The sequence below is a fragment of the Venustampulla echinocandica genome, assembly GCF_003357145.1.
Source record: "Venustampulla echinocandica strain BP 5553 chromosome Unknown scaffold_1, whole genome shotgun sequence".
Taxonomy (NCBI): domain Eukaryota; kingdom Fungi; phylum Ascomycota; class Leotiomycetes; order Helotiales; family Pleuroascaceae; genus Venustampulla; species Venustampulla echinocandica.
In genome coordinates this window covers 222,989-243,119 of record NW_022474206.1, presented here as the reverse complement: position 1 = coordinate 243,119, position 20,131 = coordinate 222,989, and the positions used below count along the sequence as shown (strand labels likewise).

Below are 20,131 nucleotides of genomic sequence, written 5' to 3'. Positions count from 1 at the left end.
ACCAGCGAGGCCACTTGCCAACCCCGCGGGGTTATAGAGTGGATAAATAGATTGAGGGAACCGGATAAATGAAATGGACCAGGCATGCTGAGCGACCCAGGGGTGGGTAGAACCCGGGGAACCTATGATAACCACGTTTCGGAAATCCCATCCCTCTTGGGCCACTTGGCGATGGCAAACTCTGGTAAACGTTCTTCGCAGCTTCACGAGTAGCTACTTATGCCTGGGAAATTCACGGAGGTAGTCCGTGGTAGTGTAAGTTGGTACTGAACCCCACGACCCCGGGGCCCCGCAACGGGAAGCGCCAGCTGCATGCAGAAAGGTGCCGGAGGCCATCTTCCTCCATATTCCTCGAATGATCTGCACTGAGGTGCGCCGCACTAGCACGCTAACCCATTCCCCCATACGAGGATAAAGTCGTTGCAATCTGAGGCGATGGGCCAAGCCGGCCGTGCGACCGGTCTGGCCGCCGACCCAATCTGGTGGAAGATCTTGTACCGGTTGGCCTCGGGCAGCAGACCGGATGGGCGGTTCTACGTACAATGTTAATACTTCTGGCACAAATTCGGCCCTTCCTATTTAAAGATAAGCTTATTAAGTGGTCGAGGAATACGAGGACCGGGTACTGTATGGTATTGCGGAGTATTAGTATTGTACATAGTACGGCGTACTCGGTAGTAGATATTAGGACGCCACTGGTAGATGGGGAAGAAATACCGGTGGTAAAATATAAGGGGTACTGCTCTATACTTCGTACTCGGTACTTCCTACGGAGGGAGGTACAGGTATATATGAAAATATTTTAGATTAGCGAGATTTGTTAGTCGACACCTACGTAGTAGTTATTTGGAATTTGTATATTTTCGATAGGCAATGTAGGTACTTTGAATTGACCTAGCGGGTATTCATTCCTCTAAGTTACCGGAGTCATAAAATCATAAACGGGACTTCTGCGTCGAGCTTTTAGCACTCAACTCGCTTTAAACGAAGCAAAAAGGAATCACCCCGGACACCTCCCAAACAAGGAAATCTAAACTACCATCTTGGCGTCAGCATCGGCGCTGCCTGTTTTCAGAGCATTTTCACCCTCCCCTCCTGTTGTTGCGGCCGCCTTGGCCGCCTCGAAGGATTGCTGAAAGTCGGCAATGATATCGTCAATATGTTCGGTGCCCACGGAGATGCGGATAAGATCCTGTGGCGTAACGTTAGCAAAAAAGGGTAACCCGAAAACATGAGCCATTAAAACACACCTCAGTCACGCCGGAAGTTAACCGCTCAGATTCTGTTAATTGTTCATGGGTAGTAGACCAGGGGTGAATTGCAAGAGTCTTCGCATCTCCAACGTTCGCCAAGTTGGAGATCAGCTTGAACCCATCAACCACTTGACTACCAGCGCCACCACCCTTTACACCGAAGCTCAACACGCCTCCAAATCCCCGCTTCAGGTATTTCTTTGCCAACTCGTGCGATGGATGGCTCTCCAGACCTGGGTACGAAACCCACGCGACATGTGGGCTTGCCTCGAGCCATCTAGCCACAGCCAGAGCATTCTGAGCATGGCGCTCAGCACGCAGACTCAAAGTCTCAATACCCTGGATCAACTGGAAGGCGGCAAATGGATTCAGAGCGCTTCCCAAATCACGGAGGATCTCAACACGGAGTCTAATGGCAAAAGTGATAGGACCAAAGGTCTCCCAGAACTTCAGCCCGTGGTATCCAGGAGATGGCTCCACCATTTCGGGGAAACGCTTGCCATTCTTGCCCCAGTCGAACTTTCCTGAATCAATGACCACGCCTCCGATTGTTGTGCCGTGTCCACCAATCCATTTGGTAGCTGAATGGACGACAATATCTGCGCCATGCTCGATCGGACGGATGAAGTAGCCACCAGCACCAAAGGTGTTGTCGACCTGGCATAATTAGAACGGGGAACGCAGCAACAACATTAAAACTTACGATAACGGGGACACCATGCTCGTGAGCAACCTTGGCAATTGCCTCGAAGTCCGGAACGTTATACTTTGGATTTCCAATGCTCTCAATGTAGACGGCCTTGGTATTCTCATCGATTGCGGCACCGAAATCTTCCGGGTTATCGCCGGTGACAAACTTGGTCTGGATGCCCAATCGTGGGAGGAACACCTTCAATTGGTTATAGGATCCGCCATACAGGTTGGTGGTCGATACGATGTTATCGCCGGCATGGGCAAGTGCGGCAATAGCCATGAATTGGGCTGCCTGGCCGGAGCTTGCTGCCACGGCAGCGACACCGCCCTCAAGGGCTGCCAAACGTTTCTCGAAGACATCGACAGTAGGCTATCGGATTTGATTGTTAGTTGAGGCGCGCAATTGAATGGTCGGCGTAGGCGGCTGTGTCCTTCCACCCCGCAAAGCTGAACGCGATGGCTTGCAGATGAGCGGGCAGTGGGGGAATATCCAGTAAATCGACAACCCCCGGATTCCAAACATACAAAACAAAAGAAGAAAAGTGAAAGGGCACAGATGCCTACGTACGTTCATAATACGGCTGTAGATGTTGCCAAACTCCTTCAATCCGAAGAGTCTCGCGCCATGGGCGGAGTCATTGAAGGTGAAGCTCTGCGCACTCCAATTAGTTCCAAACAAGATAATAGCCCGGCAGAAGGGTCTTGACTGACGGTGGTGGCATAGATCGGGACGGCTCGAGCATTGGTTGCAGAGTCTGGCTCCTGGCCCGCATGGAGCTGGAGAGTCTCGAAGTTGGAGCTGACAGGAGGGGCCATTGTGATGGAATGGAAGAGGAGGAAATGGGAGCGCGCAAGAACGACTTAATTCTTGGATCTTGCGGAGGAGAGAGATTGACTGAAGGAATTGTATTGAAGTTGATGGGAGAGAGCGGCGAGGGGTGCGGCGGGGACTATATTCTGATTGAGGAAAAAGGAACTCAGATCGATGTGGGGTAAACAGTGGTGTAGGCGGGTTGGATACAAGCCTAGCTGGTGAAGGCTGCATCACGCCATCGCACCAGAAATTGGCTTATAGCAGTTCCTACTAGGGTTGGCTATTGGTTTTTTGAGAGTAGCACTCTGCCTCTCTATTATTATTCTTGTTTATCATTGAATGATGGAATAATAGCTCTTCTTGAGCTTCGCCGTTGTTGCTAATCAGCTCCAAAGTCAAGGTACTGGCTTCAACATCCAACTCCGATGCCGGTCGGCGGAGGCGGGGGGGGGCCCCTGGACCGAGAAGCATTCCGAGGAAATGCTGCAGATTGATATATAACCTTAATAGTAGTATCTTATATCGTTTTATATTGCGGCTTGGAAAGGCACCAGCTGCAGGCACTTTATTTACCCTTGCTTTGAAGGCACACAGAGATTTACAGTACATAAGTGCTCTTATTGGTAACTCCAGCTATCTGGTTGGCTGGTTCAATCGCTATTCGGTTTCCAGCTGCACCATACTACCCAAGTAAGGTACCATCCTCAGTTGCTCTGTCCTATTTCGTCGAAGAAATTAGGCCGAGGTGTCATCAAGCTATGTCACGTGGTATGTCGTAATCTAGTCCCCCACTCCCCGAGCAAGCAATCACGTTCCGGAAGTAGTAATAATGCTCGAGTAGCTGTTATTATTACTTGATGACCCCTAATTGGCTCCTCTTTTCCACTTATGGCCTCTACCAAGTACAGAGTCCACGATCGCAATCACCAATTCCCGCGATCTGTGTTGATCATTCTTATTAATATAGCTTCTTGAAGATTCTCCCTAGCGTGGCCTATTCATAGGTGCACTCCCGCATTGACCTGGCTCTTATCATCGTCGCTGTCTCAACCCGCGTGTCAGACTTGGCCTAGGCCTACGTCGGTACTTCGCTGTTGAGGCTCATGGCAGCGCAGTAGTAGTGGATCTTGGGGGGGTCTTCGTGCCTTTGCATCGTCACACCTCAAAAGCTTGAAACTGTTTGAAGAGCGTCCAAGACCTCTTGGTATTTCACACTGCGGTCAATGCTTCGAGGAGATCGTATGAGCAGCGAAATGACCCTGCGAGAGATCCCTCACTCAGGCATAGTTGCGAATCGTAGCCTCTCTTCTGCCTTCAACCTAGTGGTTGTCGCACTGCAGTAAAGTCGACTGAGATCGAGGGAGCAATTCAAGCTCGCAGCCAATACTTCCTTTAGTTAGGCCCCATGTTCGCGGCAAATAGAGAGCAGCCTCCCTATTTCTAATTCCGTCTGCTTCAAAGCTTTGTTCGATTCGTCGTCGCTCCCGGGACTTTTGCGGCTGGAGTCGCTCGACGTCCCTGGTCGTTTCAAAATGATACACAGAACGGCTCAAGACTACAGCACCCACAAGATCATGCCCGCCAATTTCTTTCATAGAAGAGGGGCGACACCCTAATTGTGGGATCCGTCTTCTTCCAAGAACTTGTAGTATCAGTGGTGGTCTGCGACTCCTCGATATTATCATTCATTTCCTGACTATCTTTTTCACTTTTCCCGTTATTTTCTTCGAAACTACATTCTTACACTCATTTTACGCGCGCACCAGTTGCTGCTGCTTCATTTTATTAAATATCACCATCCTCTTACGAGAAAACGAAGTCTAGTGATGCCCAGAAATCCTATGAAAATGAAGCTCGACTTTATGCTCCCGGTCCGCGTTGCCCAAGGCGTGTTTGCGTTTGTGATTATCGTACTCTCATCCTACGGTTAGGGCAACTTATTTCCAGCTCGAAGAAAATGTCTAATAATCTTATAGTCGCCCACTGGTACGATGCCGAGATCTTGATAGCATCCCCTTCTCAGGTCAACTTCCTCATTTTCCTTCCCCTCTTTTCCATGATCTCCATCGCCTACCTGGTGTTAGCCCCGATCCTCATGCCAAGGGGTAAGTCCTCCCGAATAACTCGTCGAACGAACAGCAACTGATATTTCGCAGCATCACATCCATTCGTCCATTTGGCAGTTGAGGCCGTAAATACCCTCTTCTACTTTGCGGGCTTTATCGCCCTTGCCGTCTTCATCAGCAAACTGGTCTTCTGCCGTGGCACCGTTTGTGGTGCGGCACGAGCTGCTTCCGCCTTCGCTGGTTTTAGTTGGCTCCTCTGGACTGGTACTACTGCCTTGGTTATTCTGAAAATGATGAAGGGCGGACCTTCAAAAAGCAATAACGAGAAGGCGAACCACCCTATGTCTCAGAGCCCGCTCCCTCCTCACCCATAAGCAGCTGGCACGCCTGGACGAGAGAATATGGAATGAGAGAAACAGAGGGGAATTCGTCGAGCGAATGGGATGGATGGAGAATGAGGTTTTGAAGACGTCGTGTATACTGTGCTGCTTACTTCATGCCTGTTATGCTGGTGTTTTTGTATATGGGAAAAGGGGATTGGAAGGAATTGGCTAGGCGGCGTAAGGCAAGAACAACAAACAATAGCAATCTCTATCTATTTGCTGCGCATTAGAATCATGAACCTCATACCAATGAATGAAGATTTGGAAATTATATAACTTGCAGGCTTTCTTTGGTCAGAGAGTGTGCAGGGGGTAGATACCTAGACATCTCGCAAATACATTGCCTCATTTTTAACGTGGCAGTAAAACTAGAATTACTTAATAGAATATCTAACTCAAAATCTAGGAATAGGGCTCTAGAAGGATTAATAATTAATAGTAACAAACCTAATAGACGTTTAAGTGTACTAATAAGCTTTCTAAAGCTGCAGCAGCTGTCATCCTCGCTAGTGCAACACCAAGCTCCATCAACGACCATCACGAACCTCAATCAATCCCCCACCAGCCAGCTCCTCATCCTCAGCCCTCAATCCCCAAAAATGCGCATCTCCAGCCTTCTCGCAGTGCTGCTCAGCACCCCCGTGCTCTCAACCCACCTCCTCGTCAACGTCCCCTCCTCCCCTCAGCTCCTCTTCCCATCCACGCTCCCAGCCAGCACAAGCGCAACCCTCACCACACTCTCCCACAGCTACTGCGCCCCCCTCCGCGCAGACAACACCTTCTCCTTCCGCAATGTCACCAGCGGCTCCTATCTCCTAGATGTGCACGCACACACGCATTTCTTCCTCCCCCTACGCGTGGACATCCACGAGCCGGCGCACCACACTCCCCCAACCAAGAAAACAGACCCAGCAACCACAACCCCCGAAGTCGAGGTCTGGGGCACGTTCCGCGGCAATGAGTGGGCGAATAAAGGAGAAGTGGTGGCCGTGAAGAAGATCGTGGAGCAGGGGAAGGAGGTCTGGACGTTTGATGCGAAGCCGGCTGCTGGGGAGAAGGAGTATTTCATCGTGAGGCAGGGCTGTATGTCTTCCCTGGTTTCTTTATTCTATCGAGTGGGAGAGTTTGTGCTAATATTAAAAAACATATAGTTTCTCCCCTTGGTCTGCTGAAGAATCCTATGATTCTTATTGCGGGCGCAAGTATGCTGGTTGTTTTTGGCATGCCGTATCTTATGGATAACAGTACGTTGTTCCTTACCCCTTTTACCTCACTCCCTCTTCTCGCTACATACTAATGCCTCGTGTTGCTATAGTGGACCCCGAAATGAAGGCCGAATTCGAAGAGCGGCAGAAATCCTCAACAATCGGAGGTGGAGCGGCAGCAAACCCGCTGCAGAATTTCGATGCTGCTGCTTGGTTGGCCGGATCGAGTGGTAGTGGGACTTCGACGCCGAAGAAGCAACTGGCTGAGAAGGGCATAACGAGATGAGGGGCTGTTGGTTTGACGGGAGGGTAGAGTGGAGGGGAGGGGTATTTGTAGGTTAGATAGACGGACTGTATAAAATTAAAGAGACATTTGAGAAATAGTTTGTTGCGATGGTGGCTTTTTATATGTATGGCGCCGTTGGTCTTATTTGGCTTTACTGCTTACCTTGGGAAGCATATGTGTTTCTATGATGGCTATTATTCCTACGGAAATTACTGGTGAAAAATAACCTGTTCTTCAGCTCTCTGGTAAAAGTCCCGAGTTGAAGATCATACGGAAAGAGAATTAAGCTCTTTCTTCGAAGACTCGAATTCGCAAGTTTCAATGCCTGGTATTGTTTTGTTCACGGAAATAGCAACCGCTAGAACTGTGCCATTATATAAATGCAAAAGTAATTCGCAAGATTTGAATACCCCCCCATGAGCTTCACAAGCAACGCCACCTGCCCTATGTAAACTTCGCCTAGGGATGGAGTGGGCTGGTTCACGTCGTTCCCAAACCCTGCATCAATATACACATCCCCACGTCTCTAGAAATCACCTCCGTCATCGCCGCCACCATCATCCGCACCATCCTCTACAGTATCGTTAGCGGTCACTCCTTTGATAGGAGGAAATAATAAGACTTACCATAGCCTTGCTGGTAATCATCATGATCATTATCCATGGCGTTTGCGAGAAGCATGCCTCCAACCAAACCACCACCCACACCAAGAGCAGCTACATGAATAGTTAGTGAGATATTCATAATCACATCAACTTAGGAGCTTACCTGCACCACCAACGCCCATACCGCCAGACTTTTGCGGTCTTTGGTTTTGATATCCACCACCTCCGCCATAACCTCCTCCACCATAGCCAGGCCCTGGGCCATAGCCAGGTCCGGGACCATAACCTTGTGGTGGGTACCCCTGCTGAGGATAGCCCTGTTGAGGATAACCCTGCTGAGGATAGCCACCGTATTGCTGTTGCTGTGGTGGGTACTGCTGTCCATATTGCGGCTGCTGCTGCTGATATGGACGACTACTCGAGCCTGCACTAGTCGCCTTACCAAGCAACTTCCCCAACAAACCACCAGACTTCTTCTGTTCCCTAGGAGGAAGCTCTCCATAACCCTGCTGCGGCATCTGCGTATTCTGATAATCGTTTTGTGCGCTCCGAGTTGAGGACGCTCGCGCATCTTCTTCGGCTTGTAGCCGTGCGGCCAGCGCGGCATCCGACTCTGCGCCAGGAGAGCCGGTGTTGTGAGTATTCGATTCGTAGGGGTTGGTCTTCTTGTCGTCGAGGCTGGCGTTCATGCCGCCTCCTGCGTAGCCTGGGGGTGGTCCTGCTGGTGCGCCATCGCTGGATGGAGGGTAGACGGGCTCGGTGGGCTTATCCCACTGGGACTTTTTGGTATAGACGTTGACATAGAACCTTGGCGCATCTCAGCATGATGAGGGAGGGGATGTTGAGTCTACGAGAACTTACCATTCCTTATACTCGGCATTCCATGCCGCTTTCCATCCTTCTGGGACCTTTGGAGGTGGAGGGCCGGTGGGCGGCGCAAAATCGCTCATCTTGTAACGTTTGAGGTTGGCTGACTGTTGGTGTTGTCTTGTCGGGGATAGGAGACCGTGGAGAAGTGGGGGTCTAGTCTAAGGAGCTTCGAAGAGGGCAAGTAGATGGACACCAAAGGTTGTAGCTTGTACGTTGTAACTCGACGAGTGAGACCACTGGAAATGATGGTTGAAAACGATAGTAAATGAAACAATTATGTGACGCCTCGGTTTCGACTTTATATGTACCTCACCTGTCAAGGTTGCGCAGATGGAGAGAAGGACACCCTAATTATTGCCCCTCTCCTGACCGATAAGCCGACAATCATGCTCAGCCACACCGACTTGCGAATATGTGGCACCTTCGCGGTACTTCGTATTCGGGGGCCAGAGCTGCGGTGACAATTTGCCTAGGTATGGAGTACGAAGTGCTCTGTAGCTATTTGGTGGTTCGATCGTTACCGGTAACTGAGCCACTGGTCCCTGAACCAAGATACCTATTACAAAATATTGACATGTATTCATAATAAAATCCATGCCTCTATGCGCAAAGCCCTCAAGGCCCCTTTCTCAAGGCACCGCTTACCTCCGCAAACTCATGCCTATGCTCCACGAAATATATACAGAATAGATGGCCCTCCCCAACGCCTTTCCAATGCTCGTGGTGTATCTAACGTGCTCCCGACGCCTCGATGCAAAGTATCCCCAAAAGATATGTAACAGAATATACAGCCATATTAACAGCAACCACCTCCCCAACCATTCTTGGCTGGCGCCTTCAACTTGACATTCCCTCTGCCGGCATTCGCGCCAGGCCCTTTGACACCGGATCTCCTATCATTCAGATCATATTTCCCCGCTTCGATGTTCTCATATATCCTCTCCGCCACCCGACCAAAGGCCATCTCCACGCCCTCGCCGCTTTTTGCGCTCGTCTCCACGTATTCCAGCACGCCGTTATTCTTTGCCCACTCTTCAGCTTCTTCCTTAGTGACTTCCCGCTTATTCTCATCGCCGGCTGCCAGATCGCTCTTATTTCCAACCAAGACCACCACGATATCCGGCTCGGCAATCTGTCTTAAGTCATTGAGCCAGTCTTGGACATGGCTGAAGGTCGGCCTCCTTGATATATCGAATACCAGCAGCGCCCCCGAAGCACCGCGAAAATAACTCCTCGTAACACTCTTATACGTTTCCTGACCAGCAGTATCCCAGAGGCTTAATTTCATATGCTTCTGTACCACAGGTACCTCCGCGCGCCGAGGTTCGGGCAGCCCCCCTGATATATCTGCCACTGATGAATCCCTTGGAGTGCTGGGTCTGGGGGCTGGAGGTTTTGCATTTGGAGGACCGACGGGGACGATTCGAGAGCCAAATTCAACGCCGATGGTAACGTCGTGGTGGGGAGAGAAGCGGCCCTCGCAGAGCCGGATGGTAAGTGAGGATTTACCGGTTCCGGAATCGCCAATGCAAACAAGTTTGGCGATGTAGTCCCATGATAGCGAAGACATTAGAACGGGACTGCTGAACGGGGAGGTGGGCACGCGACGTAGGACGATGTAGATGATATTTGACCCGCGCAACGAGAGGAGATTTGGAAAGGGACTGCTCTCGTCGCTCCCTGCCAAGTTTCAACCACCGAGCCACTCCCGCGTTCCCAGTCTTCAGTTGATACTTGATAAGCAGAGCGCAAAGACAGGTTACGGTCCGTGTCTTTGTTCTTTGCCCTGCCCTGCTCTGCTCTGCTCTGTTCTCTCTGGAACCTTCGGCTTCGACTTTTGCTTGTGGTCGTGTGTGTGTCTGTATGGTTCACAAGCTAAAGTCATTCATGATTCGCTCTCCGCGCTGGTTCGGGCTAGGAGCATCATGTGGCGCAGGACGAGGCTGGACCCGCGTCAACTCTATTATCAATGACAGTGGACATGACATGCGCTCGAGATACCAGCGAATTACTAGCTTTTAGAATTCTGAATCTCAAGTCTCCTGAGTTGTGGGTTCTGGGTTGCCTAATCTCCTGAGTGCATCTATTATATTATTATATCGCTTTAAGCTCCAGCTCCGGCTACCGCCTGGAGTGCGTCACCGTCAGTCAGGCTCTTTGAAGTTCCCTTGTCACCTGGCGACCTCGACTCGGTGATTCACCGCCACGCCGGTTCTGCCAGAGGCGGTGGCTACGTCGGCAGCTGCCTCTACTCACTTGCTTCGGCTTCAACACTCATCACTTCAAAGAACCGCTCGATAAAACACATTACAACACTCCTAGCCGTCAATATCCCCCTCACGGCTCAGCCAGGGATTATCTTTTATCCCCGGATCGGTTAGATATAAGAAACAACCATACTTGTGCCTCCGAGCTTCGCAGCTTGGCCCGACTACCGCAAACAGCATTGTAGGAGACGGGAGTAGGCCGTTGGGCGGTCAAGCCGTTATTAGGCTGTCTCCTTCTCCTGTGTGGCCCTGGGTGGCTAGAGACTCGATCTCGTAGATATCTAGGCTACCGAGCTGAGGATCAGTATGTTCTCTGAATGTAAGTGGAATCCATTTAATGACCGGCTTCCTAGAGGAACTAGTCTCATCTGATCATTCGACGTCAACAGATGCCTCGCGATTTCTGGCTCAGTCACAGTCCCGCATCTCCAACTTCGTCCAACCCGCCGATAATGCCGATGCTCCTCCTAGAAATCCCAACGACCGTTATCGCCGGTCAAACCCCTTGAGGAATACATCTCGGGGTTACCAACCACAGCGGTTCGGGAACCCGTATCAATCAGCATCACACCTCTCGAACTTTAATTTCGCATCACGCTACTCTGCAGCTCCGGACGCCCCGTTATTCCACAGTGCGATAGATGAATTTCGAGAAGAGGATGAGGAGGCGGAAAGGGAGAGGGAAACGGCGGATTTCTTTGCCCTCCAAAAGTCACGGAGGGTTTTCGCCCCGACTGGGCTCGAGGAGAGCGCGGAGACTGAGAATGGCGGGAGCGAAGGTTCCCTAGATGGTAGCAAGGAACAAGATGGAAGAATACGGGAAGACCGAGGGCGTGGGCGTGGGATTAAGAGTAGTTGGAATGGAGGCGGCCAGAGCAGGAGGGGACGGGGTCGGACGCCAGAAACAGTAGGGGAGGAGGCGGACTTTTCTGTTCATGGCCGCAGTGAAGGGAGTAGTAAAGGCAAAGACCATATGGTCGATGTTGGGCTCGAATCGACAATGGCGGATAGTGATCCACCAGATGATCTGGCAGTTGAAATGGAGCCTGAAAGCCCTCCTGCATTTCAGACGTTTCGAACTACGCCGAAACCTGGAGCCATCAGGTTACCAACAGACGCGAGCGGCTTATCGCGAGACCTAGATATTGAAGCAGGCTTTGGTCCAGGTGCCGCCATACCAAGGCCACCCAGCTCAGTGGAAACCGTGCCGGCAACCATAGCGACAACTTTGGGAGAGGCTCCAAGTCACGATATATTCTGGGGCTCACTATACCTGATATGCCTCGGCGCCCTCTTTGCAACCTTCTTCCTCGTATTCCTCCACACATCACCTCAGTCGAATCTCGGCGATACCATTTATACTACCCTCCGCTCCTCTTTCCACCTATTTGCTGTCGATACTGTAGTATCGGTAGTTGTATCGCTCATCTGGCTTGCGCTGCTCCGGTCATTTGTGAGATCGCTAGTATATCTCATCGTGCTCGCTGTGCCCGTTATCTTATTCTCCTTCTCGCTCTATCCTCTGATCTCAAGCTACAAGGGCTCAGAAGGAGGCGCAAGTTTGCAAGATAAGGCCATGCGTTGGCTTTCGTTCATCCCCGGGATCTTAACCTTCATCTGGCTATACACTATTATTAAGGGACGTCATTCTCTGAACAAAGCAATTGGGATACTAGAATTTGCTTCTAGAATCTTAGGAGCCAACCCAGCGTTGCTCGGACTTGGATTTGCTACGCTTGGGGCCATCGTTGCATGGACCTGGATGTGGCTAGGAATGTTCACCAGAGTCTTTCTTGGTGGCCATAAGTCTACATCTCTTACAGGTTTCATCATTGATGCGACGAGCTGGTGGCTGGCGGTCTATTTTGTGCTCATGTACATTTGGACCCTATCTGTCATAAGCGGGATTCAACGGTCAACGACCGCTGCTACTGTGTCCCAGTGGTACTTCCACCGCAATGCAGTGCCAGCGCCGACCTCCAGAGACATAGTTGTAGCGGCTCTTACACATGCAGTCACTACACTTTTCGGCACTATCTGTCTCTCCACATTCGTGGCACTATTAATCCGCCTTCCCCTCCTCATCCTTCCACGCCGCCTAATAAGCGTGGTCTCAATCTTTGCCTACTCGCTCATCCCGACCCCTATCACCGCCTTAACCAACCCGCTAACCCTCACCTACGCGGCAATCCACTCTCAGCCTCTACATCCCTCCGCAAGGGGTCTAAGTCAAATGACTTTCCTCACCCCTCAAGCCCCTACAACAACTCTCACTCCCCGTTCCTTCAGCTCCCGCACCCACCAAACCACCCCTCTCCTCCCCTACCGTCTAGCGAAGCTCCTATTACACGCTACCCGCTTCATCATGGCCGTCGCCCTGGGATTCGGCGGTTGGGTCGCTACAGCGCGGCAACTTGAAATATCGGTACCCGGCGGAGCTGGAATCAGGGGCAGCGCATACGCCTATGTTGTGGGTTTAGTGTCGAGTTTTATCGGCTGGGGTGTGTTGGGTGCCATGGAAGGCGTGCTAAGTGGGATCGTTGATGCAAGTGTAGTTTGTTGGGGGAGCGAGAAGGGGATGGCAGGCGGCGGAGCATATTGTCTTGAAGCGGGATATCTTTTTGGAGATGCGAGGATGGATGGACTTTGAGTACCTTCTTTCGACGATGGAAGGAGTTGGGTGCATTTGGCGTTTTGGAATAAGAGAGGAGGGGAGTTGGACATAGTACCGTACATCTTTAAGCCTTTTAGCGAATAGTATACATTACACCCTCATATTCATCTTCTATTCCCTGGAAGATGTGATTTTATGCGAACTCTGTTATTGTGGCTTCTTAACTCTCGGTATAGCTTGGAGGCTCTTGTAGGATTGCTATAGCTAAATCCTGGCTTTGAGATGGTAGTTAGACCACCCTCCGCATACCACTTACTAAATCATAAGATCCCATTCCCACTGCCCTATCCGAAGCGTCTATTCGTTAAAAGAAAGATACACGCAAAACTACCTGGAGATTCAATCCCTTCAATAGCAAAAGGAGCCCAGAAAACCTTTCATATTTTAGAGTAGGAAGGCTTCATTTTTCATCTAGTTTTACCACATTTCATAATACAAAAGGCTAAAATTAAGATAGGTTTTTGCATTTGTTTTCTCGACTAAAAACGCCTATAGCCCTTTCAATGCCCCCTTTCCTCCCTGCCTCTGAAAAATCAAGAAACCCCAATTTTTCCTGACTTCTTGTGATGAGAACAAATGAAAAATTACATACGGTCGTGTGTGTTGTGTGTGTGATGTGTTGGCTGGTGCAAAAAAACCCAATTTTTGCTTTTTGCCTCTTGCTTTTGACGATACCCCTGCGCCTCTTTCTGGCTTTGAGTCTAGGGTTTTAAAGCTATAGGGAGAGAGGGATTTGGGAAATTTGCTTAATCCGATATCCGCCAGTTGTCGAACCATTTCAGGTAGCTGAACTGCTTGTTTGGGCCTACCATGCCCCAGGAGATTGGCATGAATAGAACGTACAGGCCAATGGTTGTGCCGTACAGGATGCCATACATAACGTATTGCACAGCCTTGGCTTGATTCCTTAGCATCCAATCCGCGACAAAGCCAAATGTGAGGATGGCGAAGTACAGGGCAGGGTAGTAGTGATGGACGTAGGTAACACGTGCCATGGCGACGAAGGGGAGATAGTGGAGGAACCAGCCGATAACGGGGTAGAGAGCGGCATAATGGATCTGGTCGATGTCGGCGGGCTTGAGGTCGTCGTAACCTCTTTGCCAGCGGACTAGGTACCATGCTACCATGAGGGCGACGATGCCGAGGGAGGCTGTGGAGCCCCAGTAGACGAGCGGGTTTCCGAGGAGGAAGTACTTGACGATGGAGTCATCCCAGCCACACATCCGGAGACCGACATTGAGGATGGGCCATTGCCAGAATTGCGAGGCAAGGTCATCTTGCTTGTCTGGGTCGGGGACAAGAGCATTGTTCGAGGTCATCATGGCAACGTTAAGATGGAGGAAATCCTGGAAGAAAGGAGATTTATAGGCTCCAGCGTCGGCCGCAGGCACTAAAACAGAATTAGCAGTGAAATAAACCGGTATCATGTGATGATGACTTACGCTTCTCATTCCAGTGGGCTTCCACGTTCCAGTGGGTGTAGACATCTTTAGGGTTGTTGGCAGGGTCACAGGTGACTTCGATCTGCTTGAAACCCCACTGTGGCAGATTGACATTGCCAGCACGGAGATAGCAGCCCAGGGAGGTGTGTTTCAGTCTGAAGGCAGTGGTTAAAGTCCTAATTTTGCTTCGGTCATTTGAAGCGACATCCTTCACAACTTCAATAGTCCAGTGATCCTTATCATCTCCAATGGTGGTGTTTCCATAACAGGAGACCTCCTTCTGGGACTTGGTAACAGGGGCAGAAACCTCATGTGAATGGAGGTTGCGGCCAGTCTGAGAGTGGATAAATCGAAGAACGTCACCATCCGCGACGAATTTAGGTTCGCTTTCGGGGTTGTACTCTGGCTGGTCGCGGTTGGGATAGAACCACCATTCGTTGTTGGCATCTTTATGATGATAACATGTGATTTGTTGCTGACCGGAGCCTTCAGGGAAAGTCTGAACGTGGGAGTGCAAAAGGCCACCTCCGTAACCCATATTCTTGATCGTAGCACGGGATCCGTACGCAATCTCAAGCGGGCTGTCTTTGCCTACTTCGGTACCTCTGAGATTCGCCTGGAACAGGGAGCTCATCTGTGCATCACCTGGGCCGCTGTTCTCCAAGATGGCGAAATGGGCCGCAAAGGATAACATGTAGACAATGATGGGGATAATAATCAGGCCAATAACTCGAGCAGCTAAGTGGGCACCGAGATCGAGCTGTCATGTAGTTAATATTCTGCCCATGTTTTAGTTTCATTAGAACACTTACCTTGGGCATCTTGGTATCGCCAAACTTGTTCCACAGATCCTCGATGGTGTAAAGACCGACCAAGGCCGTCACGAAAAACCCAACCCATTTTACACTTGTGACACATCCAATGCTTATGCCAGTCAAAGCTAGCCAGGTGAACCACTCAGCGCTAAAGCTCTTATTTTGGAGGCGATGGAACCTTGCCCAGCACAACACCGTAGTAAATGTGAAGCACAGGAGCATGGAATCCAGGAGGATGAATCGACTGATGGTGGTGTACGAATTCTCGCAGAGGACCATCAGGGTAACAAACCAGACAGCTGGTCTCCGGAAGTTCAGTTCACGAGCGGTGAAGTAGGCCAGAGGGATACAGACAGCTCCAAAGAAGGAGTTGAATGCACGCATGAAGGTGTAGTTGAGCTCCTCGGGGTATTTCTCCCCAGACTTGAATTCGAAAGATCCGTTATATCCTGCCAGATATCCTGAGAGGCCGACAAGCATTTTTCCGAGAGGCGGGTGGACATCGAAGTAGAATTCACGCTTGAGATAATGGGAGCCGAATTTGCCAAAACTGTAAAGGGGCCGTTAGCAATTGGCCTGATATGGCTGAGGAAAGGGGGGCTTCGTACTGGGCTTCATCCCAAGTCACAATGGGCGATAGACCAATCTTGTACATTCTTGTAAAGAAAGCAAGAGCCGTGAATATCAAAGGTGCAATGATAAACTCCCACTCGTCTAGGAACTGCAGCAACCCCTTCTCGGACTGTTGGTAGAGCACATTAGCATCATTCCTCACCAATTGTAGAACGGCATGGCTCACCTTCTTGCCCTGTGTCTTCTTTAAATCCACCTCAACTACACCTGCCGACCCGCCATCTGCCGACCTCTGGGCTACATTGCGTTGTCGCAGAGCCGCACCATCGAGATCGGCACCCGTAGCACGCGTACCCATCTCCGAAGCAGCCATTTTCACAGCTTCACGACTATTACCACCTATGACGAGGTCAATCTGCCACAACCGATAAGATCTCGCAGTCCCAAAGGGATCGTCGACCGCCCGGTGATCTCAGGGGTGCCTCGCAGAGAAAGCTCTCTCTGACGCAGCAGCTCTGAAGTCCGAAAGAGAGTGGTCGAAGAGAGAGCGAGGCAGACCAACGAAGATATGTCGAAGAAGTATTACAAAGAAATGCTAATTGAAAGACCTGACCATCTCCGCACGGGATCGTGCAGATGTTTGATGGACAGAGACAAGAAAGGGTCTGGAGATATGTCGCCGAATTGCTGGACAGCTGAAAGAAAGGAGGTTTGGCCCTTACATGGATATTTTCGAGAAGGCATCCACATGGGGGGCGTCTGGCTACAATGGATACGGGTCGTTATTCAGCGCACACCGCGATTCCTCCACAAGGCTGTGCCCCCTTTTTTTCACGTGGTGGCCTGCCTATCTTAAAATAGATACCTATACCAGCAACCACTTTCTTATATGGTTTTGTTATCCTAGGTGATAATATGTATACATGCGGTTCTAGATGTATTAGGTTACACTATGATTTTCGCGTTTTATTTATATAAATGGATCGCCGGTGGAGATAATCTTCAAGCGGCTGATTATCACAATGACCCGGATATTGGGATGTTGTACCTGAGCGAGGTGGATATAGATACCGACCGCGTACGCATAGCCGGAAACAAAGTCAGGACACGTCTTCGTGAAGCCATCAGCATCCCTAGCCGCGCACTGCGCTACGGGGCGGGCGAGAGGCGTTACGGGGCTGAGGATCCTCGTACTACGGAGTGCGGTACTTTAATTCTACACGGGGTATTGGATTTTATCTCCTGATGATGAAATCGGCAGATACAGGGTAGAATATTCTGGACTTGATATATATGATTGTATACATTGGCGTGGACGCGCCTAAAGATCGGAGAGGGGAGTGGAGAGTTCTAGTTCTGTGGTAGCTGGAGGTATTAATAACTTTTTGCGTCCACCGATCAGCAGGGGGGTTAAATAGTGATTACTAAGGGAAATTCCTCCGTCTTATGACAGAGTAAAGGGAGTAAACCTGCCAAGTCTACCATTTTTGATAGAAATCAGCAGGGAACAAGAAGATACAAATATCATGTCTGGAATCGAAGCTTGGATTCTCATAATATCCTTTGCATCTCAATCTCGTACACATCAGTACAAATCTACCGTCCTATGCTTATAACTTTGGTAATATGCTATTACATCACAGATTCCCTGTGAGCCCTCCAATTACGCCCGCTTTCTAATACCCAACAAACTCCCTGGTTCTAGTGCAATGCAGCGGCAGCTTAACGCCTTAACTCTTTCACTCTTCCTCATCTTGGTCTAAAGACTTATACTTTGCACTATTGATGCTCTCTCCGTCTCCTTTGCTGCGATTGACCATACGGGATATCCAGCCTCCCCTGCCCTCGGTCGAATCCTCGGCCACAGGTGGTGTGCCGTATTGAGGTTTGCCGTTTTTGATGAAGACGTGAGGAGGATCAATATCTAGTCCTGGAATGGCGCTTGAGGAGCCTAGTCCGTTCGTCCCCGTTCCACCGCCTCTTCGTAAATCCATTGAGGGGATCGGCGAGCTTACAGGAAGCAACGAACCGGTTTCGGCCCTTGATGCTGGCGTGGGCATCGCGGTTGTAGCATCGCCGAATAAGACATCCATATCCTCTAATCTGACACCTGCAGTCTCGGGGTATACAAAATATACTAGTCGAAAAATTAGTAAAATTCAATGGATGCTGAGATACCCAGGCGAAACTTACCAACAACGAAACTTGTAGCACAGAAAAATGCATGGATGAGGTACAGCCTCCACGAGATCCATTCTTGGAGAACTGGCGTGAGTACTCCGACTAGCCAATTGAATGCCCAATTGGTAGCGGTGGACAAGCTTGCACCTTTGGAGCGGATGCTGAGAGGCAAGATCTCGGGGGGATACAACCATGGGATCGGACCCCAACTGTAACCAAATGCAGCGTTATAAATCATGACAAAAATAACCACGAGCGTTGGCGTAGCAGTCAAATCTAAGAACAGGAAGTACGAAATTGCAGCTAACGCGATGACCATGGCGACTGCACCGGTCAGAAGAACATAGCGGCGGCCCCATCGATCGACTAGATACCAAGGCGGTACTGACGACGCGAGATAGCTGAGGGCATTAATTCCAGTCATCAAAATGGCATCGCGGCCTTCCCAGCCAGCAGATTCAAAGACGTAAGGCGCATAGTACGAGATAACGTTGATACCGTTCAGCTGGGCAAAAGCCTGGGCGGACATGGCGATGAACACACGTTTTCTATATCGTTGGAACATGTCCCTATAGGACTTCTCTCCTTCCTGGCGTTGGAGCAAGACATCCATCTTGATCTCGCGGTATTCTTCCCTAGCCTTGGGGTTGTGGATGTCTCCAGCTCCATAAAGATTTGCGATGACGACCATTCCTTCTTCATCATGATCATTGTCCAAAAGCCACCTAACTTCATCAGTTATGCACTTAAGACCATTGGAGGGAGTATTTACCTTGGAGATTCCACGATGATCAGGCTGCCAACGCCAAGGAGAGCACCCATTACGCACTGCATCACCAGAGGGATTCTCCATGAATAATCGCTTTCTATGAAACTGCAGAAATAGTCGACCCATACGGACGTTGCGTAACCAGTGATGTTCCCGGAAAATTCGATACAGGCTAGCCTACCCCGGTTATGGGGAGGGGATATTTCAGACTGGTATATGGGCACGATGGTTGACAGCATGCCAACACCAACACCAGCAATAATTCGGCCTAACAGTATCATAGGCATTCCCGTGGCAAAGGCCTGAAGAGCTCCTCCAACGAAGAATATACACGAGCCATAAAGGATTGTTTTTCGTCGTCCTATTATGTCTCCAACTCTACCCACGACGAGGGACGAAAAGAAGGCCCCGATTTCGAGAATGGCGACCATGTTGCCAACCTCGGCTTTGGTTGGCTGATTAAAGTAATCTTTGAAGTAAATACCCCTAATGCAAATATTAGTCCAGTTCAATAGGGGGGAACCCGGCCTCACTACTTACGTGATAATTCCAGACATGACTCCCTGATCATAGCCGAAAAGAAAAACTCCCAAAGATACAAATACACTGGTGAAGTACCTGGAAGCGAGGATTAGCTGGTGATACTAGTAAGTAATATATGAAGAGGTGTTCCTACACCAATGGCTTGCCCGTTAGGCCATGCATCTGCCGCTCTCCTCCCGACATGATGGCGGCTATGATATGCTCAGCTCTACTGATATACCGCGGGCCCGGACTGGGAATGTGGATTTCCTCCTTAACGATTCCAGATTGAACTCCTTTCTCCTCGCTGCTATCAAATGCCTCTTGATAACGGACCTTCTTATGCCGTAGGGGCCGTCTCGAAGCCCTACCGAAGACCTCCTCGTCCAGGGATTCCCGTAGCTTGATCTGGAGCGGGTCCTCCTCGTCGGCGAGCTGCTCTGCGAGATCGCCGGTATCACTCCACGAGAACTCGGAATCGTCAGACGACGACCGCGAGAGTGAAGACCGCCGGCCCTCCTTTCCGTCCGCGTGCGACCCCAGCAGTGCAGCGGAATGTGACTGGGAGTTGGAGGGTTGGGATGAGAGGGTCCGCAATGGTATATTCGCCGGACGACGAGAAGACTGTGGGGAAGGAATGATGAAGGTCGGGAGCTGTTTGTGCAGCAGCCCTATCTGCGAGATGGATGAAGTATTGGTTTTGGGGGGGGGGG

The 20,131-nt window shown here is 50.3% G+C and overlaps 7 protein-coding genes across 7 annotated transcripts in view; 3 read left to right on the top strand and 4 right to left on the bottom strand.

Moving 5' to 3' along the window:
* Window positions 1-1,030: 1,030 nt before the first annotated feature.
* Window positions 1,031-2,762, bottom strand: BP5553_02612 (O-acetylhomoserine ami; the record flags this gene model as incomplete). The annotated part of the gene is made up of 5 exons (XM_032011235.1): window positions 1,031-1,192; window positions 1,251-1,910; window positions 1,957-2,316; window positions 2,515-2,598; window positions 2,658-2,762. 5 exons carry the CDS (start codon window positions 2,760-2,762, stop codon window positions 1,031-1,033), a joined length of 1,371 nt encoding a protein of 456 aa, XP_031870928.1.
* A 1,845-nt stretch (window positions 2,763-4,607) lies between these two features.
* On the top strand, window positions 4,608-5,200 carry BP5553_02611 (Uncharacterized protein; the record flags this gene model as incomplete). The annotated part of the gene is made up of 3 exons (XM_032011234.1): window positions 4,608-4,686; window positions 4,737-4,865; window positions 4,917-5,200. The coding sequence occupies 3 exons, from the start codon at window positions 4,608-4,610 to the stop codon at window positions 5,198-5,200; spliced, it is 492 nt and encodes a 163-aa protein (XP_031870927.1).
* A 608-nt stretch (window positions 5,201-5,808) lies between these two features.
* On the top strand, window positions 5,809-6,700 carry BP5553_02610 (Uncharacterized protein; the record flags this gene model as incomplete). Its single annotated transcript, XM_032011233.1, has 3 exons — window positions 5,809-6,292; window positions 6,361-6,453; window positions 6,525-6,700. The coding sequence occupies 3 exons, from the start codon at window positions 5,809-5,811 to the stop codon at window positions 6,698-6,700; spliced, it is 753 nt and encodes a 250-aa protein (XP_031870926.1).
* A 526-nt stretch (window positions 6,701-7,226) lies between these two features.
* On the bottom strand, window positions 7,227-9,745 carry BP5553_02609 (uncharacterized protein; the record flags this gene model as incomplete). The annotated part of the gene is made up of 6 exons (XM_032011232.1): window positions 7,227-7,273; window positions 7,327-7,416; window positions 7,469-8,112; window positions 8,167-8,275; window positions 8,546-8,731; window positions 8,986-9,745. The coding sequence occupies 6 exons, from the start codon at window positions 9,743-9,745 to the stop codon at window positions 7,227-7,229; spliced, it is 1,836 nt and encodes a 611-aa protein (XP_031870925.1).
* A 1,034-nt stretch (window positions 9,746-10,779) lies between these two features.
* BP5553_02608 (Uncharacterized protein) lies at window positions 10,780-13,092 on the top strand (the record flags this gene model as incomplete). Its single annotated transcript, XM_032011231.1, has 1 exon — window positions 10,780-13,092. The coding sequence occupies one exon, from the start codon at window positions 10,780-10,782 to the stop codon at window positions 13,090-13,092; it is 2,313 nt and encodes a 770-aa protein (XP_031870924.1).
* Window positions 13,093-13,862: 770 nt separating this feature from the next.
* On the bottom strand, window positions 13,863-16,319 carry BP5553_02607 (MIR protein; the record flags this gene model as incomplete). Its single annotated transcript, XM_032011230.1, has 5 exons — window positions 13,863-14,506; window positions 14,559-15,318; window positions 15,371-15,923; window positions 15,982-16,115; window positions 16,173-16,319. The coding sequence occupies 5 exons, from the start codon at window positions 16,317-16,319 to the stop codon at window positions 13,863-13,865; spliced, it is 2,238 nt and encodes a 745-aa protein (XP_031870923.1).
* Window positions 16,320-17,685: 1,366 nt separating this feature from the next.
* Window positions 17,686-20,131, bottom strand: part of BP5553_02606 (Uncharacterized protein) — a gene marked incomplete at both ends in the record, with an annotated part of 3,411 nt that continues 965 nt past the window's right edge. The window contains 5 exons of the mRNA XM_032011229.1: window positions 17,686-18,083; window positions 18,140-18,852; window positions 18,900-19,382; window positions 19,437-19,514; window positions 19,573-20,072. Of these exons, the coding sequence (XP_031870922.1) occupies window positions 17,686-18,083; window positions 18,140-18,852; window positions 18,900-19,382; window positions 19,437-19,514; window positions 19,573-20,072 (2,172 nt within the window). The remainder of the gene's footprint in view (window positions 18,084-18,139; window positions 18,853-18,899; window positions 19,383-19,436; window positions 19,515-19,572; window positions 20,073-20,131) is intronic.